At 29.6% G+C, this 20,447-nt stretch overlaps 1 protein-coding gene across 1 annotated transcript; it reads right to left on the bottom strand.

The window, feature by feature from the left end:
• Nucleotides 1–3,716: 3,716 nt before the first annotated feature.
• On the bottom strand, nucleotides 3,717–8,757 carry LOC111279879 (uncharacterized). Its single transcript, XM_022866942.2, has 6 exons — nucleotides 8,002–8,757; nucleotides 6,028–6,193; nucleotides 5,311–5,487; nucleotides 5,103–5,186; nucleotides 4,482–4,563; nucleotides 3,717–4,389 (listed from the first exon to the last, which is right to left on the bottom strand). The coding sequence occupies exons 1-6, from the start codon at nucleotides 8,400–8,402 to the stop codon at nucleotides 3,956–3,958; spliced, it is 1,344 nt and encodes a 447-aa protein (XP_022722677.1). The 5' UTR covers nucleotides 8,403–8,757; the 3' UTR covers nucleotides 3,717–3,955.
• Between the last annotated feature and the right edge of the window lie 11,690 nt (nucleotides 8,758–20,447).

The raw sequence follows: 20,447 nt of genomic DNA, 5'->3' as shown, positions 1-20,447 counted from the left end.
AAACGGTAATAGAAATAGCCATCCACAATGGTGAGGTGAATTATTTTTCTTAAAATTTTTATTATTATTATTTATCAATTTTATTATTATTTTATTAGATAATTTAATAAAAATATTATAATAATTTTTAAATAAAATATTATATGTCAACTTCTTATAATGTTTTTGAAATTATGATAAAAATATTATAATAATTTTAACTAGTTTTGTTAACATAAACATCATAGTAATGTTAATTAATTGTAATAAAATGAAAATTTTCGTAATTATAATAAAAATTACATTATAATCATTTAAAACACGTGTCAACTCCTTGTCAAAGAATAATAAGAACATTTTGATAATCTTAATGAAATATTAGTAATTTAATATATAATTAATTTTATATTATGTTAAAATTTAATATATATAATTAAATAAAGGTATTAGCAACTTTCAAATAAAAATGCACATGTCAAATTTTTATGGAATGATGGCAAATGTATCTTAGTAATTTAATGTGATTAATTTTATTTTATATTAAAATTTAAAACATAATTTAATAAAGATATTATAATAATTTTAAACAAAATATCACTTTTCAACTTCTCATGAAAAAATCATAAAAGGTATTTTGATAATTATACTACGAAATATTACGATAATTTTGATCTAGTAAAAGGGGTATTTATGTATTTATGATAATAAGAGTATTATAATAATTTTAATTAATTATGATTAGGAGATATTTTTGTAATTACAGCTTATTATAATTTTGTTATGAATGGAAGGACATTTTTATAATTATAACAAAAGAAATATTACAATCATTTTAACTATAGGTAAAAGCTCATTATTAACCAAACTAAGAGGCATTTCAGAAATCTCCAAGGGAGATTACTTTAAATATAGTTCATTGGTTCAAAAAATATTTGTAAAATCATGAATAATCAAAGTTAGATTTGTTGACTAACACCAAAAAGCAATTTTCCTCTTCATTCCATGAACAAGTTCAAAACAGCTTTGTATTCTTTAGAACTGGATTTTTTTTAGACAATATCTTAAGAGGTAGATCAAAAATTCAAATAAATGGCAAATATATATATATATATATATGAACAACCATTTTTCAACCCTTTGATTCTCATTAATTGAGTGTGGTAAAGAAGAAAATTATAGTCTTAGAATATTATACATGAAAAAAGTACAAGCATTGCATTGTCGTTTTTAGCATATGAATCACATTGTATTCAATAATGCATTATCTTCTGATTTTTTTTTTAGATATAATCATATAATTCACAGAAACTACATCTTGTATGCATATATGTGGCGGCATATCTTAACGCATGAAATTGCTATAATTACCTTGTTTTTCACATTCTACTTAATTGAGCTATTATTTATAGCATTTCATATTTCGTTTTGAAATTTAATGCATTATACTTACGAAGCATTGCGCGCAATGCTGATATGAGAGAATACACTCTTAAGATTATTCGAAAAAAAAATTTTTTAAAAATGAAAATACCCCTAACCGTATTATAAAAAATTTATAAATATTTATGTATGTCATGTATATTGGTACAAGTAACTATATTTTATACCAAAACAAAAAGGTAGGGATCGATCCTTTCAGATAATGATAATAGGCAATTTGATTGAATGATGTTGATATTCAGATATTGTCGAATTGGAGGAGAGGTCCCCAATCCCCAATTTCACAAATGAATAAATTTCATTGGTGTTAGGGAACCGGATTTTCTGGTCCTGTATCTACCACCACCAGCCTGAGTCTGGACCATCTCAAAGCCACTAAATTAAAGCTCTACCCACTAGAAGGTAAGAAAGTGGGATGGTTACCGTCAAAGCTTTCGTTTATCCATTGGGACATGACATGAGGCATAGGAACCAAGCATTTCTGATGCTGTTGAATGATCCACAACAGGGGTTTCTATCCCCATAAAGCTCCTATAAGAATTGGTTGTTTGTGATTGGTTTTCCTATGATTGTCACCTTCAAACCTTGATAATGGCGAAGGTATTTCCCACACACCATTTTTAAAGTAGCAATCATTGTTGAAAGATCCCAATAATATGAGTCATTATGTGAAGCTAATATAAAAGCATAGTGTATTAGTGTAAATATGCTTCCGTTTGGAGTTTTTTGCGCATTAAAGTACAGTTTCATAGCCATTCGAATTTATTAAAGCAATAATTAAAGTAAGATTCATTGTTTAGTTAGAACAAACCACCATGAAAATGGTTTATGATGACTACAGAATTTCAGATGGAGCTTGAAACTTTGAGACCAACTTGTCACCATAGATCATTTATGGTGGCCGATATTGGTCAAATCAGCAGTATAAATCCTTTCAGTTCCATTGTAGGTATTATGGGAGCAGTGCATAAATAACTAAAATAAGAGAATTGGAGAGATGACATATTTGGTGCATTTCACTAACAATTTTTTTGTTATAATTTTATCATTGTTTGTTTAATTACAATAAAAATTTATATGAAAATCTACTATTTATAAGCATAAATTTTATATAAAATTTTAACATCACGTATAATTTTGAAATGTAATTAATTAATTATAATTTAATGACGGGTAGATTATATTCTCTCTGACCTATTCGAAAGGACAACCGAAGGTTCAACTTGGTCGTGGAATTAACCAATGCTGGCGATGGGAGTGGTTTCAATCTTTCACATTTAATGACTCTTTGAATAAAACCGAACACTCGATCATAGAATGGACAGTAGGTCAGATGTCTTTGGGTTGATATTAATTGGCCTTTTGAAGTGTCAGAGGGCAGAGAAAAAAAACTGAGGAAGAGGCAAAACCAAAAGTTTCAACTTTCAATTAATGTTAATCATCGTGAAGAATTAATCACCAGTAATAATAAATGTTTTCTTCCTGTAATAAAGAATCCCAATGTCATAAAAGAATATGTTTAAACTCAAAATTTGATCGTATCTTTGTTTCTGTAAATGTCTTTGCCTTGGGCAATTTGACTGCAAAATGCCGTGTTAAGCTGACCTTTTTGTTTTCTGAAGAATCCAAAGGGGATGGCCCAGCAAGTGCGTAAGGTAGAACAAGTCAACTTTGGCAACTTTGGTTCAGCCATGTTGTAAAAGCATTCCAAAGCATGTAGACCCTACCACATTTTAGGGCCGGGAAGAACACAAACAAAACCTCTTTTATTATTGTGTTGGATTTGCTTTTTCTCTTTTTCCTTTTATCTAAGTAAATAGAAGATTCAAGTTTATTAATCCTACGATAGATGGTAGAAAGTTTTAACTCTTGTTATTGTAGATGCCAGTAGCAAAGCAGGGCCGCGTGAACACATCAACCGACATGGAAATAGAGCATGTCGGAATCTTTCAGCCTTTGAATCATCAGCTCCAGCTTGCAAGCTTTTAAAGTTAATTGCTCTTAGGCTAGAGGAGATGCATCTGATTCTTTTCTTTCAATTTTTGACATCATTATCTAATCTGCCAGAATTGGTACGAAAACTTGAATGGTTTTTACCAAGAGGTTTACAGTCGGTATGCCATTTGAAGGGAATAGTTGTTTGGAGGACAAAACATGGTGAGAGAGAAAAAAAAAATAAACTGATAACTTTAAACACGACTGACTAATAAGATATAAAAATGATAAAAAAAAAATCCAAAACGAATAGATTTAAAATTTTAAACAAAACCACAGATGAATTAAGTACAAACCAAAAATCATAAACACGAATTATAATACAATAATTTTAATATTTTATACATGTTAAATACAAAATAAACATACACTACATTAATTGACAATTTAAAAAAAAAATCCACTTCAATATAAGAAGATGGTAAATAAAAATAATACATAATTATCTGAACTAATAGGAATGGATGCAGTACTATTTTAATAACATGTTACGGAATCTTTAAAAACCAAAGACAACTATAATATCCTCACTGTAAAGCTCTCACCGTCGGGCAATCCTCTGCCCTGCTCCAAGCAACAATGCCTTCCCAATTATACCCGAGTGGAGTCCAAAAACCAGCGCCACAGTTCCACCTACAGCGATCCACTTCCAATCAAGGCCATTACCATTCTTCCCCCTAATAACCATAGTTTGATCTATTTCATCTTCCACAGAAACGGGACCAAGAAAATCCATGCTCTCATCAGAAGAAATTTTTGTGGTAATTCTTGCCATCTGTGCGCATCTAGACAAGGAAGTGTCTGTTTTCCTTGCATTCTGGTATGCCCTCATGCCAGAGTGCAATTTCTTTACGGTTCCCCACATCCCATGACGAACACCTAATTTTGCCACATCTTTTGGGATCCCCATGTCTTCATAATGTACAAGATTAACCTCACAAGCAGATAGCTGTCCATCTCCTTTTCGGGACTCCACTGCATCACAAATTAGATAATAAAGATGTGACTGTCACTAGAAATGTCCAAACTATTATTGCTAGAATCAAAAGTTTGAATGACAGACTTACCAGCCCTTATAACCCAACTCGAAAAGTAAAGCTCCACACGTCTTGGCTTGTCACGCTTCTGCAAACCAGGATATGGCACCCCCTGAAACATTAGAGCTTGAATGTTAATATTTTTAACACCCTCGTACAAAAACATACAATGCATTAGATGTAGTAATCTATGTTTTTCCACTGCTCAAATCATAATACATGCACATGACATTAAACAGGCTCGAGATGGGCCACTCAAGCATCTTCAGAAGTACACTAGGAGAATACATGAGATTATGCAAAACTAGATTATGCAAAACAAATACACAGATGCAGAATGAATAGCACATAAAAATTAGTCAATTGATGATCAAGATCAACTGCAGCATCTAATAAGTGCTAGTTGAAGTCATTTATTTAGGTATAATTATTGCCATAAATAATTGTTAGTCATACTTTCCATTCCACCGATATGGTCATTCCAATCACCTAGCTTAACAAAAATCAAACACCCCACCCTTCACCATTCCTGTTCCCCACCCCCTTTTATACAGCAATACCACCAGACGCCTTCACAGCAACTCCATAAGGAGTATAGATTTACTGATAGTTATTGGATCAAACTAAAGATTAGAACATTATAACCTGTACCTTTGTAACACAATAGTAGGTCTTTCCAGCCTCCCATATTCTTCGACCAATTATGTACTCTCGATCACGGCAAAAAAAGGGGAACTAAAAAAAGATGAAACAAGTCAAGATATTAAGTCCATACGTAGTCTTGAACAAGATGCAATTTAAAGCTTATTACTCCAAAACATCAGTAAACAAAATTATTGGAACAATTCATTTCATCTACCTTTCTTATCCAGTGAACAATCATTGTCCCTGTAAGAGGGCACTCTTCCAAAATTTTAACATATGCAAACATGGTATCCCACTTTGGTCGGAACTCATCATCCCAGAAGAAGTCACTAACCACCTCTGGTGTTGCATCCTCAAAGACAGTTCTACTATGGTAAACTGCAGGGCCATTCTGTAAACAAAATCACCATAAGGAAGAAATAAATCTTGTGGCCTTTATGAGCATCAGGTATCATATAATGCATGATCAAACATGGAATTCCATCCAACAGAAACAAAACACAAAGAAATGGTAAAGTATCATGTAAGCCATCTGGCATTTTGCATCCTCAGACCTAATAACCTGTAAAAATTTGAAAAATAAAAAAAGCTTAAGTTCAGCCATAAATATAAGGCTAAGTGACTAATGGAATGTGATGCTCACAAGATCTCAAAGCAATGCAATACATAATACTATAAAGAAGAAATTTCCATGAGAAAGCTGGAAACCATACAAGATCACAGGAAAGTAAATTGCAGTGAATCTCCCAAATTCCACCCACCTCTCTTTCTCTCTAATAGGAGAGAGAACAAAAAAAAGCATCAGTAAATTTCTTCCTAAAACTATAATATTCTCTGAGGCAAGTTTGACTTATTAGAGAATGACAGACCCTACAAGTTTTCATGGCAACTTTTTATGATAGTGGAAGAACATCAATTATCAGAAATCTACCTCAGGCTCATGGCGCCATGCTTGGTATAACATATTTGGGGTAGTCTTTTCCATCATACTTTGCCATTCCATCTCCCCATCCTTCCCTTCGAGAAAATGCAGGAGGTGCGCTAAGTCATTCTCTGTGACAATATCCTGCTGTCTTTCTTCAGCTTCACTGCTGGGGCTGTAAAGAAATAGGTATTAACAATGAATAAACTCATCCCTGAAAAAGCATTAACCATGCCAGTAGTAATACAACAAGATTATAATTACTGCAGCAATTAAAACAATAAAAGTATGACAGCACAAAAAACAAAGTTTTATGTCAAATTGAAAGCAAAATAAAGATTTTAATTTAACAAATTCTGGAAAAAGCAAAAAAACCCAGACAATTACAACCAAAACTTTTAAACTTCCATGAAATTCACCTCACAGAGCCAGCAAATAAGGAAGAGAAGGATGGAGAGATAAAGAGCTTGAACAGCAATTCTATTAAATAATAGTCAAACATGCATGCACTAACAAAAACACGCAAGAAAGAAATTTTCTGTGTATAGCCAAAACAAGTTAGGATATTTTCTTTTCAGCAAACAAACTCTACAACTGACATGTGACAACTTAACAACTAGATCATTTAAACCTTTTGGCATTAAAAGCTTAACTACAGAAATATGGTAGGCATCATCTGTCACTAGAGATTTACTGAATAAGTATATAAGGGTCCAGATCTCTAGCTCTAGAACAGTCACCTGATAATTTTTCAATGGACCAATAACTGTTCCTAAGATTTCTACATTCAACCCCGCTATAGCAAAGTCATAAAACATGTTTGCCACAACATTCCAAATTCTTTTGGCCTTAACCATGAGTATCAAACAAATTTGCTCAAACAATTCTCAGGTCTTCCACACCAATCCCACAACTAATTTCATGTGGTATATTTCAAACCATATATACAGCATTTTTTTCCCAACTATTTCCTGACAAGTTCGATTTGCTCTCCAAATTCTTTTGGCCTTAACCATGAGTATCAAACAAATTTGCTCAAATAATTATCAGGTCTTCCACATCAATCCCACAACTAATTTCATGTGGTATATTCCAAACCATATATACAGCTTTTTTTCCCAACTAGTTCCTGACAAGTTCAGTTTGCTTTCTTCCCTATATCTTATGGATGATGCTCAAATGAACCTGGGGCTTGGCCCAGAATCCAGATGGTTAACCTGTGGATTTCCCGCAAGGCAGGGGTTCTAGTCCCAGCTCTTGCATTCCCCCTTCTCCAATATTGGAACATTGGCCCCCCTAAGAACCAGAAAAAAAGGATGATACTAAAATATTTAACATAAGACAGATCACCATTTTTGAACTCTCTCTTCAGGTCTTACGAGTCCTTAATTTTGATGAATTTCTTGTAACCACCTTTGTGGCATGCTAAATGTTGCACTGCATACTAAATATTACACATTTGGACAGAATTCTCATAAAACTCGCCCAAAATGGAAGGGTTAATCCAAACTAAATTCTATCCATTAGCTAGGTGTTAAGAACAATTTGGCATAGTAACTTGAACCACAAATCACCTGTCCTACCATTAGAGTAAGCTTTAAAGGAAAAACAGGTTCTTTAACAAGTAAAGAACATGAGCTTAAGTATCTTTGGATGTACTGCAGGTCGAAATCTTCTCGAACTATCCTGATTCCCTAACCATAAGACATATAAATTCTTCACTTACATATAACTAGCAATCAAGGATAATTACAAAAGCTTCAATATTAATAATTACAATGAACGCATAACCCCGTTTTCATAATTAGGTCAAATTTAAGTTTAATTAGAAAGCCTAATTCATATTCACCTTAATACAAATCATATGGAATTAAAGAAACGAACCAACCACCATAATTTTTTTCTTAAGGAAAAAATTGGAAAAAGGATTTTTTTTAATTACATAAATACAAAAACCTAAAAAAAAGTATAAATACTACTAACCTAACAGTGCCAGCAGCTCCTTCCGGTGAAGTCATCCCCTTAGTTGACGGCGAGGGCAATGGAAAGGCCGAATTTGAAGCCGTAGCAGTCGATTTGTTGGCTCTCCCTTTAATAAAGTTAGAGACAACCGTGCGGCAAACGGAGAAAGCGGAGAGAGCGGTGAAGGCGAGCCAAAGTCGGCGAGCTCCGAATCCGGGAGGGGCGGTCCAGATGAACCGAAACTTAGACCGGAGACCAAGAAAAACTAAGCTGGTCCACCTAGGACGCCAAGCCCAGCCGATCACGAGCCCGATCATAACGGCTAGCCATATCGGCACCGCGCATAGCAAAATGTCGACGAATGTTTCGGTTATCGTAGGTTTCTTCAAGAACTCCATTAGATCGAAGAAAGTCTCGTCCATTTTATCGCAACAAAATCAAAGAATTTTATGGTCTGTCTTTATTCGGCGAGATAAAGGACATGGATCTGCCTCGGCAGGAGATCCCCAGAAGAGAGCATTTCTTCCGGGTAGAGGGGAGATTTTTTTTTTTTTTTTTTGAGCGGGGTTGGAGGTTGATTGGGACAATGTAGGATGACGTGGCGGTGTGAAGGCCGCTGATGGTTTTGGTAACTGTGCTTTGAGGGGCTTCGCCGGAAGTGGCGAGGCGTTTTGTTGATGGTGGAGTGCACGCGAAAGTGGGAGAGTGAGATTAGAGGGATGCAGTTAACGTGGATTTTGGAATAAGACTTTTTAAGGATTTTTTTTAATTACAGCTGGAGAATTGGTGCCGGCTATATCCGCTTATTGTACGGCCTTTATGAAATACTTCGATTTTGACCACACGATATGACTGACATGATTTGCAGCCGTTGGATACAAAACCGTTAACCTGCATTTCCGGTTTCAAAAAAATCTTCGGAACAGATAAACAGAACTCTAGTTTAGACTTTAGATAAAATGGAAAAAGATTAGTACCAAAAAAACAACCGGAACAAGATAATAGTAGTTAATACAAACTGTTTTACCCTCTATATTTTTTTTGAGAAAAAAAAAATTCAACCGTAAAAACTGTAGAAATATATTAATAAATTGATGTTCGTTAGTAGGTAGGATAATAAATAAGATAAAATAATAATTATTTTATATTATATTTAATTTATATCTTAAGAAATGATAAGATTTCAAGTAAGATTGATCACTTTTTTGCATACAATAATTAGATCATTTCAAAGTAGAAAAAAATATTTTTAATTTATTAGATTAAAATTTATATATTTTATTATGTTATTAAAAATTATATAAAATTTTTAAAATTTTTTTAAAAATAATTTTAAATAATAAATAAATTATCATATTCAAATACTTACACATATCAAATATAAAATATAATAATATTATTTTATTTTATTTTATTAATAATATTATTTTATTTTATTTTATTATAATATTGTATATCAAATGTGTTCTCAGTGTATGGAAGGCAAATGAAGTATGATATTGAGATTCAATGATTAAATGTAGTAAAAATAAAAGAAAATGGCTTCAACCTAAAAAATAAATAAAGGTCTATAAAATATTCCTTTAAATTGAATGCCCAAAATTTAGGAATTAATCAAGCCTATTATTGATGTTTCTTGAATTTTAACAATATTTAAGGCTTTATATCAATATTAGATTTGATAATATTAAATATAATATGATAATATTATAAAAATAATATGGAAAAAATATAAAAGTAATACTATTTAAAATTTTAGTGAAAATTATATATTGATTTATAAAAATAAAAAAATATATTTTATGTTTAATATATTAATACGAATTATGATACGATAATTTTTATATTTTATATATATTTAATATGAAATAAATATGGTACTGATATATGAATTACAATATCTAATTAAAATGTATAAAAGCTCATTATTAGGAACTCTTTTGATGAACATAATTAGGAAATTATGGTCTGATAATAGTTAAACAAAATCTTAGTTACTTTGGTTAATTTAGAAAAAATAAATAAATAAATTAGATGGAATGGAACCATTAAAAAAATTTCATACCATGATGAAAGCAAACAAACTTTTTGGATTTCTTTAGTTCATATATGGATATATGTGGACTCCATCAATTATTTGGTTGGAAGTCATTAGATTCTTTTTTACCATATATAAATTAGTGAGAAAAAAAAAATTAAACATTTGACTCAATAATTGATGTTCGATCTCTTTGCTTAAAGAGTAAAGTTTTAATATCACTTGCTCTAAATAAAAGAAATAAATAAAGATTAAAGAGGTAAGAATTGATAGAGAAAACTTTGACTTGGTTAATATTTTTTATATTTTTCAGAAGCTATGCATAAGCAAACAAACATTACAAATCCATAATTTATTTTTTATTTTTCGTGTAAGTTACTTTACTCTTATGGGGAGAAAAAAGTTTATGAATTATTTTGCTTCTAGATAAAATAATATGAACAGTGCATTCATTTTTGAAAGAATATTTTTAATTTATTTGTTGATTACACCTTTTAAAAAGTTGGACAAATGTGAGATGTAAAGTTGATAAGCTCATCTAAATTTAAAAATTCCTAAAATTTGTTCAAATTCGATTTAAATTTGATTTAAATAATCAATAATTTTAATCCATCCAATTTTAATGCAAAAAAACTCAGAACTTGAAAAAATGCAAACTTGAATAATAAAAAATACTAACTTGAAATGATTTAAAGTTAAATTGATTCAATTTTAAAATTCAATAATTTAAGTATCGAGCACGAAAGATTATGAACTTAAAATAATCGAAACTTAAAATAATTTAAATGCAAAATGACTTTAATTTTATTTGACCTAAAATAACCTTACTCAATCCACTCAATTATCGTATCTAGTGGAATGTAAACAATCTTAATTTGTACATGTGTATTATTTGATGCATAGTGAATGATAGATTCGTTTTTTTTTTTTTTTAAGTCATTAGGATTCATTATATTAAGTATTTTTAATATAAGGATTGCATCAGTTGTATTAAGTAATTACAGGATGGAACATAAAAAAATGTTTATGTATTAATGAAAGAAAAGCTTAGTCCGGTCTAATGGTTGGGGAAATTGACATAAATATCCATAATTTATCTAAGATAAAATAAAGATAGATTTAATAATTTAAAATATATATGATGATACAAAATAAAAATATATAATTTAAAATTTTAATAAAAATTTTATATAAAATTTTATATGCAAATGATACAACATAAATTTTTTTATAAAATTTAATATAATTATATAAATTATCAATATTTTACGTTATATAAATATAAAAATTGTTTGATAATATATACAGAGTGTATATTAAAGTAAATTAGAGACACCAATATCTATTAGTTTGAATAATAAAAAATTTAATTTTTTTAAAATAATATCGTGATTTTAAATTTTATTAATAAAAAATAAATTTTAAAAAATTTATTTATTTTATAATATTCAATCGATTCAACTTTAAATTAATCGAAATTAAAAGTTGAGGAAAAGTGAAGTATAAATGGACTGATAAATTATATCTCATGTCGGGAACTGAAACTGGAATGCAGGTCAAATGATTGTTGGAAAGTCAGAATAATTTTGAATCCAATGGCTACAGATCATGCTGTCATTATCGTGTGGCCAAAAAATTAGATGCTGCTTCTGACGGTCGGGGAGTGAGGTGCCATGGCCAATCACAATTGGCCGCGTGTTAACGTTGATAATTTTTCAATGAAATTTACTTTCTGAGAATCCATTTTATTATTTATCTATACTATTATATATTTTGTATTTATACTAATCTAAGTTAATATTAAAAACTGATTGAATGGGTTGTTACCACAAGTCAATTGGACACCACTTCAATTTTTAAAATTATATAAAAATTAAATTAATGTTATAATAAAAAAATAAAATTAAGGATATTTTTATTTTTATTTTAAAAAATTAATATATTATTTTGTAAAAAATAATTTTTCCAAAACATTTCTTTTACCTACAAAGTAGATAAGATAAAATATGCTATTATCTATTTATTATTATTATTATTATTATTATTATTATTATTATTTTGCAAAAGAAGACATCCTTGGAGATGGAAGAAAAGATTATAGCACTAAAATTTGAATTTTTAATTTATTGAATATTATATTTTTATGATAATTACATGAATTAATTAAATTAAGATTTGAGTTAATTTATTTATTGATTTTTGACATACCTTATGTGGATGAGAAAAAAATTTTAAAAAAATTTATGAAAAAGAAGTTTCTTAAGTAGAATGGGTATTTTTTAAATACTTGGGTATTAAAAAGCATTTTTATTTCAAAGTAATTTTATAAACTAAGTTGGTGTAATTTGATTTGTGATATCAATTCAGTTAGAGTTTTTAAAAGGTTTAATACCCAAATAAGTCCTCAAACTTTACATTAAAATACAAATAAATTTTCAATTTTTTATTACATGAAATTAAAATTATAAACTTTTATTTTATTGTAATTAGAATCTAGATGGTATAAATTATTCAATTTTTTATTTTATTTTTTAATTTGTAATAATACTTAGATTTATTTGGATATTGTTAAATGACCAAAATTTAACATAATACTATTTTATAATTTTATCAATTAGACATTATTCATCTAATTTTAAGATTTAATGAGTATAATTATAATAAAATAAAAGTTTATAATTATGTTTGATATATAAAATAATGAATATGATAAATGTTAATTATTTTGTATTATATTTGATTTGTATATAAATGAATGATAGAATTACATGGAAGATTAATTTTTTTTAATATAGGATGATTCAATTTTTTCAAAGTAGAGATAATTATTTTTAATTCATGAGATTAAACTTAAATATTTTATTAGTTCAAAAAATTACTTAAAACTCAAATTAAAAATAATAAACAAAAGTCAAATTTTCATTATTTTAGTCAAAAATTTTCCATTGTGATAAGATAGGTTTTACAAATTCAACTATTTTAACTTCAATTTTTCTTTTAAACCATTTTTATTAACAAGTATATTTGAGAACTACCTATTAAAACAAACTTTTCTATTGCAGACTTTATTAAAAATATTATACTTGACCACTTTATTGTTTTTTTTTTTTTTTTGGTCCTAAAAGTTGCATAAGAACTAAATATTTGACAAATTACCATGGGATTTACATTTAAAATCTTCATTATGGACTTGACCTTTAGCCCAAAAAGAAAAAAAAAAGCCCTATCCATATTTTAGTAGAATCATTAATTCATTATAAATTATTTGGTGGTAGGGGTTTTCAAGCAGTTTATAAATCATAATCACTCTCACCTAAAAAAAAAAAAAAGAGAAAATGGCCCACCTCCTCTTGAATTTAACATTTCAATTACAATACGTTGCTTTGTCCTCTACAATAACACCTAAACTTTGGCCATCATTCATTAGAGAAAACAAATGAGTAAAAATATCTTTGACTCTATAAAAGATAAAGGGGAAGACTTCAAAAAAAAAAAAAAAACTGACATTCACCTATCTAAAGATTGTTTTATTTGAACATATTAAAAAAAATTAAAGATTTTAAAATTTAAATTTTAAATTTATAAAATATCACTTGATAGCTATACGAACTAATTAAGTTAAGTTTTGAGTTTATAATTAAATATTATGAGTTTGAAATTTTAAAACTGACACTCTTTTGTTCAAATTAAAATGATTAATGAGAATATGAAATAAATTGATGAAGGATAAGAGACAATATTAGAAGAGAATTAATTAAATGAATTCATCAAAATAAAATCTTAAACCAATCATATGATTATTTAGACAACAAGGTGGTGCGATGTTTTGACAGGTTGATGGATTTGTGTATTTGCATTATTAGACATTGAAAATGGCTTGTAACTGCTGCTAATATAAATAAATGATTGATTTGATTTTAGGTGGTTGATACATCATAATCCTAATTAAAATGATATTAATAAGTAATTAGTTTAATTAGTTAAAACTCGTCTTTTTGAATAAAAAAAGTTTTGGATTTGAGTTCTGTCAGTGATTATTTGTTGGGATCATCTTGAATGTACGATCAGATTATTAGGTACGACATATCTTATCCTGATTTGAGAGATTAAGTAACTTATTTACCTCTAAATTTTTTTTTGCTAAGATTGTTTTAGTTATTTTTTTTATAGTAAAAATTGTAATCTGAAAATTAAAAAAATGGCTGCAAATGCTGAAATTCAAAGATTAAGCATTTGTCTAAATCCCTAATCATTTGTTAAAAATAATTTAGCCTCATTACTTTTTAAAAATATTAATTAAATTATTTTATATTGAGAAAAAAAGAAAAACATTATTATATCTTTATCGAGCGAATCACTTTTCTTATCATACATACTCAAGATGTCTCTCTTCTCTTTTGACTACCCTAATTAAGTCTTGGGATTATTGTATTTAATTATAACTTTACATTTTTACATTTGTTTGCTATCATATCATTGCTTACCATATGAGGTCCATTTAATAATTTGGAGTTTTTTTTTTTTTTTTGCCAAAATCTATGAAAAGGTTTAAAGCTAGATTTGCCTAGTTTTACATTTGATTTCATCAAGTGCTTTTTTCTTCTTTCCTTGATTTCATAAGACTTTTAAAAAAAATCCAATTTCGTGTGCTCCCACTAAAATAAACAATTCACAAGAGACAAATCACTTTCAAACAATGTTTGACTTTTGTTAAAGTTTGTATTTATTGAGATTTTAATTTGAATATTTATATCCAGAATGAGAAAAATTATAGTGTAAGAATTGGAAATGAATGGACAAAAACTTGTACAGTACCATAAAATTGAAAATGACGCTTTCAAATTGATTAATTAATCATTATGATCATACAATGTATGCTTAAAATAATAAAAAAAAATTATCAGAATCAACCATTTTTTTTCATGCATGATTTGCCTCAAATATTTTATTATTTTTTAGTCAAGAAGAGATAATGATGCTATGACTTTAGAAGGTTAAACACAGTTACAAGTAAAACCCAGAGGAAGATTAGAACAAAACATAATATATATTTATTTATTAGCTGTCTGCTTAATTTTTAATTTTTAATTTGATTTTTTTTATTTGAGATTATCAGCAATTGAATCGGATTAAAATTAAAGAGATATCACAAGTTGACGTTTGATCCCATTTGCAATTTTTCACATAATGGGCTTCTAAATTAGTTGCAAATACATAGCTAGATAATTTTTCAAGATAATCCTTAATGCAAGAAGTTATAGTCAATACATTTCATTGATTAGTACTAAAATATTCTCCAATTTTTGAATTCAGATTATAAAAAGAAAATAATTTGATTCTTAAATCTGCAAATTCTGTCCTGCCATTTTTTTTTTGTCTGCATTTAACCATATCCCATCTCTATCTTCTGATTAATTACCAAAACCAAATATGGAAGCACTTATTTATGAACCACCAACTTGCTATATGACTATATCAGATGAAATAGTAGTATTTTTCACTTTATACACTGCACATTCCACTGGACAATTATAGGTGGCTTTACCAGGTCTTGCAGTCTGCAATGTTTTTTTCCAATTAAATTCATTTTGAATAATGCAATCCTTAATATCAGATCTTCAAGAAAAGGAGAATTTGATTTTCTAAAGGGCCTTCAAATAATGTTTGAGGGGACAAAGTCTGGGAGACATAGCAGTAAATTGTGTAGCTAGCATGGGGCTAACAAGATGAGCCAAGCAGACCCATAAGGGAACCAGAGGGTTTTTTCATGCACAAATCTAACCCACATTGGCTGGGAAACTGACCTGATCCATTTGGTATAATAATTTTTGTATTTTATAAGTATTTTTCACGAAATGAAATAGACATATAGAAATACACAATTGTTATGTCTAGACAAAGACAAAAGATGTAGTTATGATGTATGTGATGATGGCAGTTTTAACGTGAAAATAAAAGCTGCTTGGTCCCTCCTTTTTCCTTTCAATAAATTATTGGCTTAGAAAAAAAAAAAAGGTAAAATTCAAAGCTTAACTTTGATGAGAATATCTCCCTCTCATGCAAGTGCAACTAATAAAGTAAAAGTTCCCCAAGCGCTCCAAGCTGATATTCTTTGCAACTCTTCACAAGCAAAGCTAATTTGGAAAAAATTTTAACTGCAAAAAGATGAAACACAACTTTAGTAATTTCTTGTGTTGTTGCTGTTCCTTTTTTTTTTTTTTTCCTCTCTTTTCAGTCATGTTTTCACATAATCACACAAACCCCCTATCCAATTGCTGTTTTTTTCAACGAATTTGGTAAAAACAGACAAAGGTCGGCAGACTTGGGGTGCGTTTGGATCTAAACAAAGCTACAAAGAAAGATGTTTTCTAGTAGTTTGTTCCAATGCTCCATTTTTTCCAAAGATTAGACATACTGAAATGAAGTTCTAGCAATTATTAGTAGCACTGTCTTTTGTTAGAATTTATATTACACTGATTTCATGGCAACTTGCTTGATTGCAAACTTCTCTGAATGATCAAACATGGATTTGACAATGTAAGAAAAATGTTTATATCACTTGAAAATCGAAATTTCATCAGGAATTCTGGTGAATGTTTGCCTTCTCTTTGAGGCCATTAGTTATACTGTTAGAAGCTTTCTCCATAAGAAAATCAGATCATAGCTAGGAAAATTCAAGAGTCAAAATTCCATTAAAATTTACTTCAAATTAAACAAATAACAGCATTGTGATAAAATGGACCAAAACTAATTATATACCTGCTTAGATTCTGGAATTCTGCCAGATTCTATATCCTCTCTTAACCCAAGGGTACCTACAAACAGAAAACATATATGAATTTCATTGCTAAACCCTGAAAACATTAAGAAAAATGAGTTGACCTGTTGAGATTTTCATGAATGTAACAAAAACCAGGGTCGTTGACTGTGTATATCCTGAGTTGGGGGGAATGAAGCCTGGTCCGAGATCATTCAGATGAAGTCTAGAACTTCAAATGAATGGTCTCGAACCAGACAGCATTCCCCTCAACTGTTTGAGACGTCAAAGAGAGAAGAAGAGAGAGCGAGAGAGAGAGAGAGAGAGAGAGAGAGAAAGGAAGGAGGGAGGAAAGAAAAGAGTGTTAGGGGATGACTGTTTGATATTGATTTGGCCATGCAATGTTCTTTTTTTTTTTTTTTTTCATGGGCCCTTATTACGTGAGGATGAGTATCTCCTTTTGTGGGTCGGATGACGTAGATCCCGCTTTCTACAGCTTCCATATCTATCATGCTTTTGCACACTGATTTTAAGTTTTTCAACTTCCATGTTTTAACTCTTTCTAGGTTGCGTTTGGTTTGAAAGTTGAAAACCACCTCTCATCAGCAAACGAGTATGAAGAACAAATATGGAAAGGTCATTGGTTCTACACAAAGTTATGAAAATACTTGAAAGCTGAGCTCTCACATGATCATTAGTTTAATGTTTCATTTCTTAGATTCTGAGAAAGAAGGATTCGAAAGAACCCAATTCTTTAAGCAGGGAATATATGTCATTAACATTGAATCAAACAATCAGACGCTTTTATTACACTTTCTTTAATATGGTATTATAGTTTTATTTGACTAAACGATAATCTAAAATTGAAGGAAGCAATTTTACATCTAATAATCAAGGATTTGATTATAATTTTCTAAGCGAATATCTTATTTTATCTTATAAAAAACGTCTCACAAATTTAAATTTAAACTTTTACATATATATCACAATAATTTTTTAAAATATTTCGATGTAAAATTGAAGTATTACAATATCTTTTATTAAAAGATAAAATCATGAGAATAGACTTTTAGACAATACTTGATAGTGGAGACAATCCTATTGTATTGATTTGTTTATCAACAAGAAAATCTTTAATTTGTTAAATTTTAGTACAAGGTAACTGGATGGATCTGTTTTCAATCCAATTTTTCTTTAGATTTGCCCATCTTAGTGAGATCACATAAGATCACATGGATATTGACAAATTTATGAAGAATGCTGCCAAACACACCTCGTCCGTAAATAGAAAATGAGAAGTCAAAAGAACTGAAAATGATATAAACTTTGGGGGAAGAAATTAAAGCTATTGCTTTTACTGATTAAAAATGGGCTTGAAAATAATAAAAAGAAAAGATTTGTGAAATGTTCAGGTCAAAGCAATAGCTTGTTTTAGCATCAGACAAAAGACTAGCAAAAGCTCTCTTCTACCTGTCAATCCTATCCCTCCCAAATCAACTATAAAATTCTCATAAATTTAACGGTACACGCGTCATAACGAATGCCATTTGATGGAACAATGTAAACCAAGAATCATCAAATGAATGAATGATCATTGCTTGAAGAAATTGATGTTATAATGATTAGGATTACTTTTGACAGTGAGCTGAAAACTGAAGAAAATGAATCATGATCTTCACAAAGGGTGTTTAAAGGACGTCTCATTTGCTTCCTACTTGAGGAAAAGGGAAGATTGGAGGCGGGAGAACTGAGAAGCTTCATCAACGAGGGCAATGCCACAAACAGTGTGGTTCCAAGCTTAAATGGAATGAAATACAGGTTTTTTGATAATGGCAGACATCATGTGTTTGTCTTTAAAAAAATTAACCCCATGACAATTGTTATACGTTTCATCTCCTGTTAACATATTAATCGTCTAATTAATGATCACCTCAACTAGTTCAACATTTAACTAATATCAAGTAAATCAATTGATCATGTCAGTACAAACTTAACTAACCATGTTAGAACCAATCTATTATAAAAGGTTAGTACAAGTTCAATTAATCACATTAGCACTATTTTATTATAAAAGATAAGGTTTATATATATATCATTCTGGATCATCTGATTAATATATGAATAATTTAATCAATAATCACTTCGATTGGTTTAACATTTAATTAATATTAGATAAATCAATTAACCATGTCAATATAAATTCAACTCATCACGTCGACATCAATCTATTATAAACGATCAATACAAACTTAATTAATCATATCTCCACCAATTAATTATAAGACTTATATATATATCATTATGAATCATTCAATCAATTAACGATCATCTCAATTAATTTAACATTTAATTAATATCAAATAATCCAATTATCATATCAATATAAATCAAATTCAACACGTCAGCATCAATTCATTATAAAAAATCAATACAAACCCATGTGACCACGTCAGCACCAATTCATTACAAAAAGTAAGGTCTAAACACATATCATTTTGAACCATTTACTCACTTTCCCTTTCTCTTGCATACTTCCCTATCTTTTTCTCTTTTATCTTCCCTCACCTACTATATTTTATTGACTTGAATGTTAAAACGCGCGTCCCGAAATCATACCTCTCTCGTCCCCGAACTGTTTCTTCTCTTATAGGTCATTCCAGCCTCAAGTCGGCCAACTTAGCAACCTTCCGTCAAGCATCTAGTCACCGATTCCAGAATACCATCAACAACAAGAGTTTTAGATATCTGAATATGACAATAAACTCAGAAAGATAAAGTATTTCGTTTGGTAACCTACATTCATTTCTATCTTCTATTTGTAATACAATTGTAGCTTATTAATTCTTTTTCCTTATAATGGAAGGTAAGGCATATTCTTTGACATTTATGTTTGAATTAAAAGCCAACCCTTTGCTTATTCTGAAGTGTTTTTGGGGCACTTTAGAAGTTATGGATTTCTTAAACATTCTCACAATTTTGGTGTTTGAAACTTGCAAAACCCAGCAACTAGGATCGTAGATATAAGCATCTTCTGTACAAGGAAAAGCTAGTCAGAAAGAGCCAAAAAAAACTTTAGATTAGCGGTTTAGAAAATCCAAGGGCTCAAAGTTTGAGCAAATTTTAAAGCCAGAATCCTTTTTTACTAGGAAAATTATTAACACAAATGACGCGTTTTCAGCTCAAAAAGGTGTCTTTTGCTGTTAAAGTCACTAAAAAAAATACACACAACACTGCTTTATGCTCCATGGGCATCTTTTTTCTCTTTTTCTTTAAGACCTTTTCAGATGAGGCTTGCCATATCTAAGCAAAACAAGTATTTCCAATGCATAGAAAGCTCAACTTCCACCATAAGAAAGCATCCCTTAACGGACCCTACCTACCTTTATCTTCATTTTTCGTCTCTTAATGGAGGCAACAAGCATAAGTCTTCACACATTACCAAAAAACCTGACAATTTGAGTATACAATCTTCACTGGTTCAAAAGTTTTGATAATGGTTACAACCTCTGCTTTTCTACAATTCTATATCACATAGGAATGGTGAGTCATCCAACCGGTTCAACAGGCAGCAAATGCAAGTCAAGTCCAATGGCAGTTTTGCGTACAAACACTCAGGAAAATATGCAAGAAGACTGTCAGTGTCAGCAAAAGATGGCAGCAAACTAAAAGGAT

The sequence above is a fragment of the Durio zibethinus genome, chromosome 27 (genome assembly GCF_047325235.1).
Source record: "Durio zibethinus cultivar Kanyao isolate XHJ-2024 chromosome 27, ASM4732523v1, whole genome shotgun sequence".
NCBI lineage: Eukaryota > Viridiplantae > Streptophyta > Magnoliopsida > Malvales > Malvaceae > Durio > Durio zibethinus.
The sequence above is the reverse complement of the archived record's forward strand: the minus strand, read 5'-3'. Positions and strand labels throughout refer to the sequence as shown.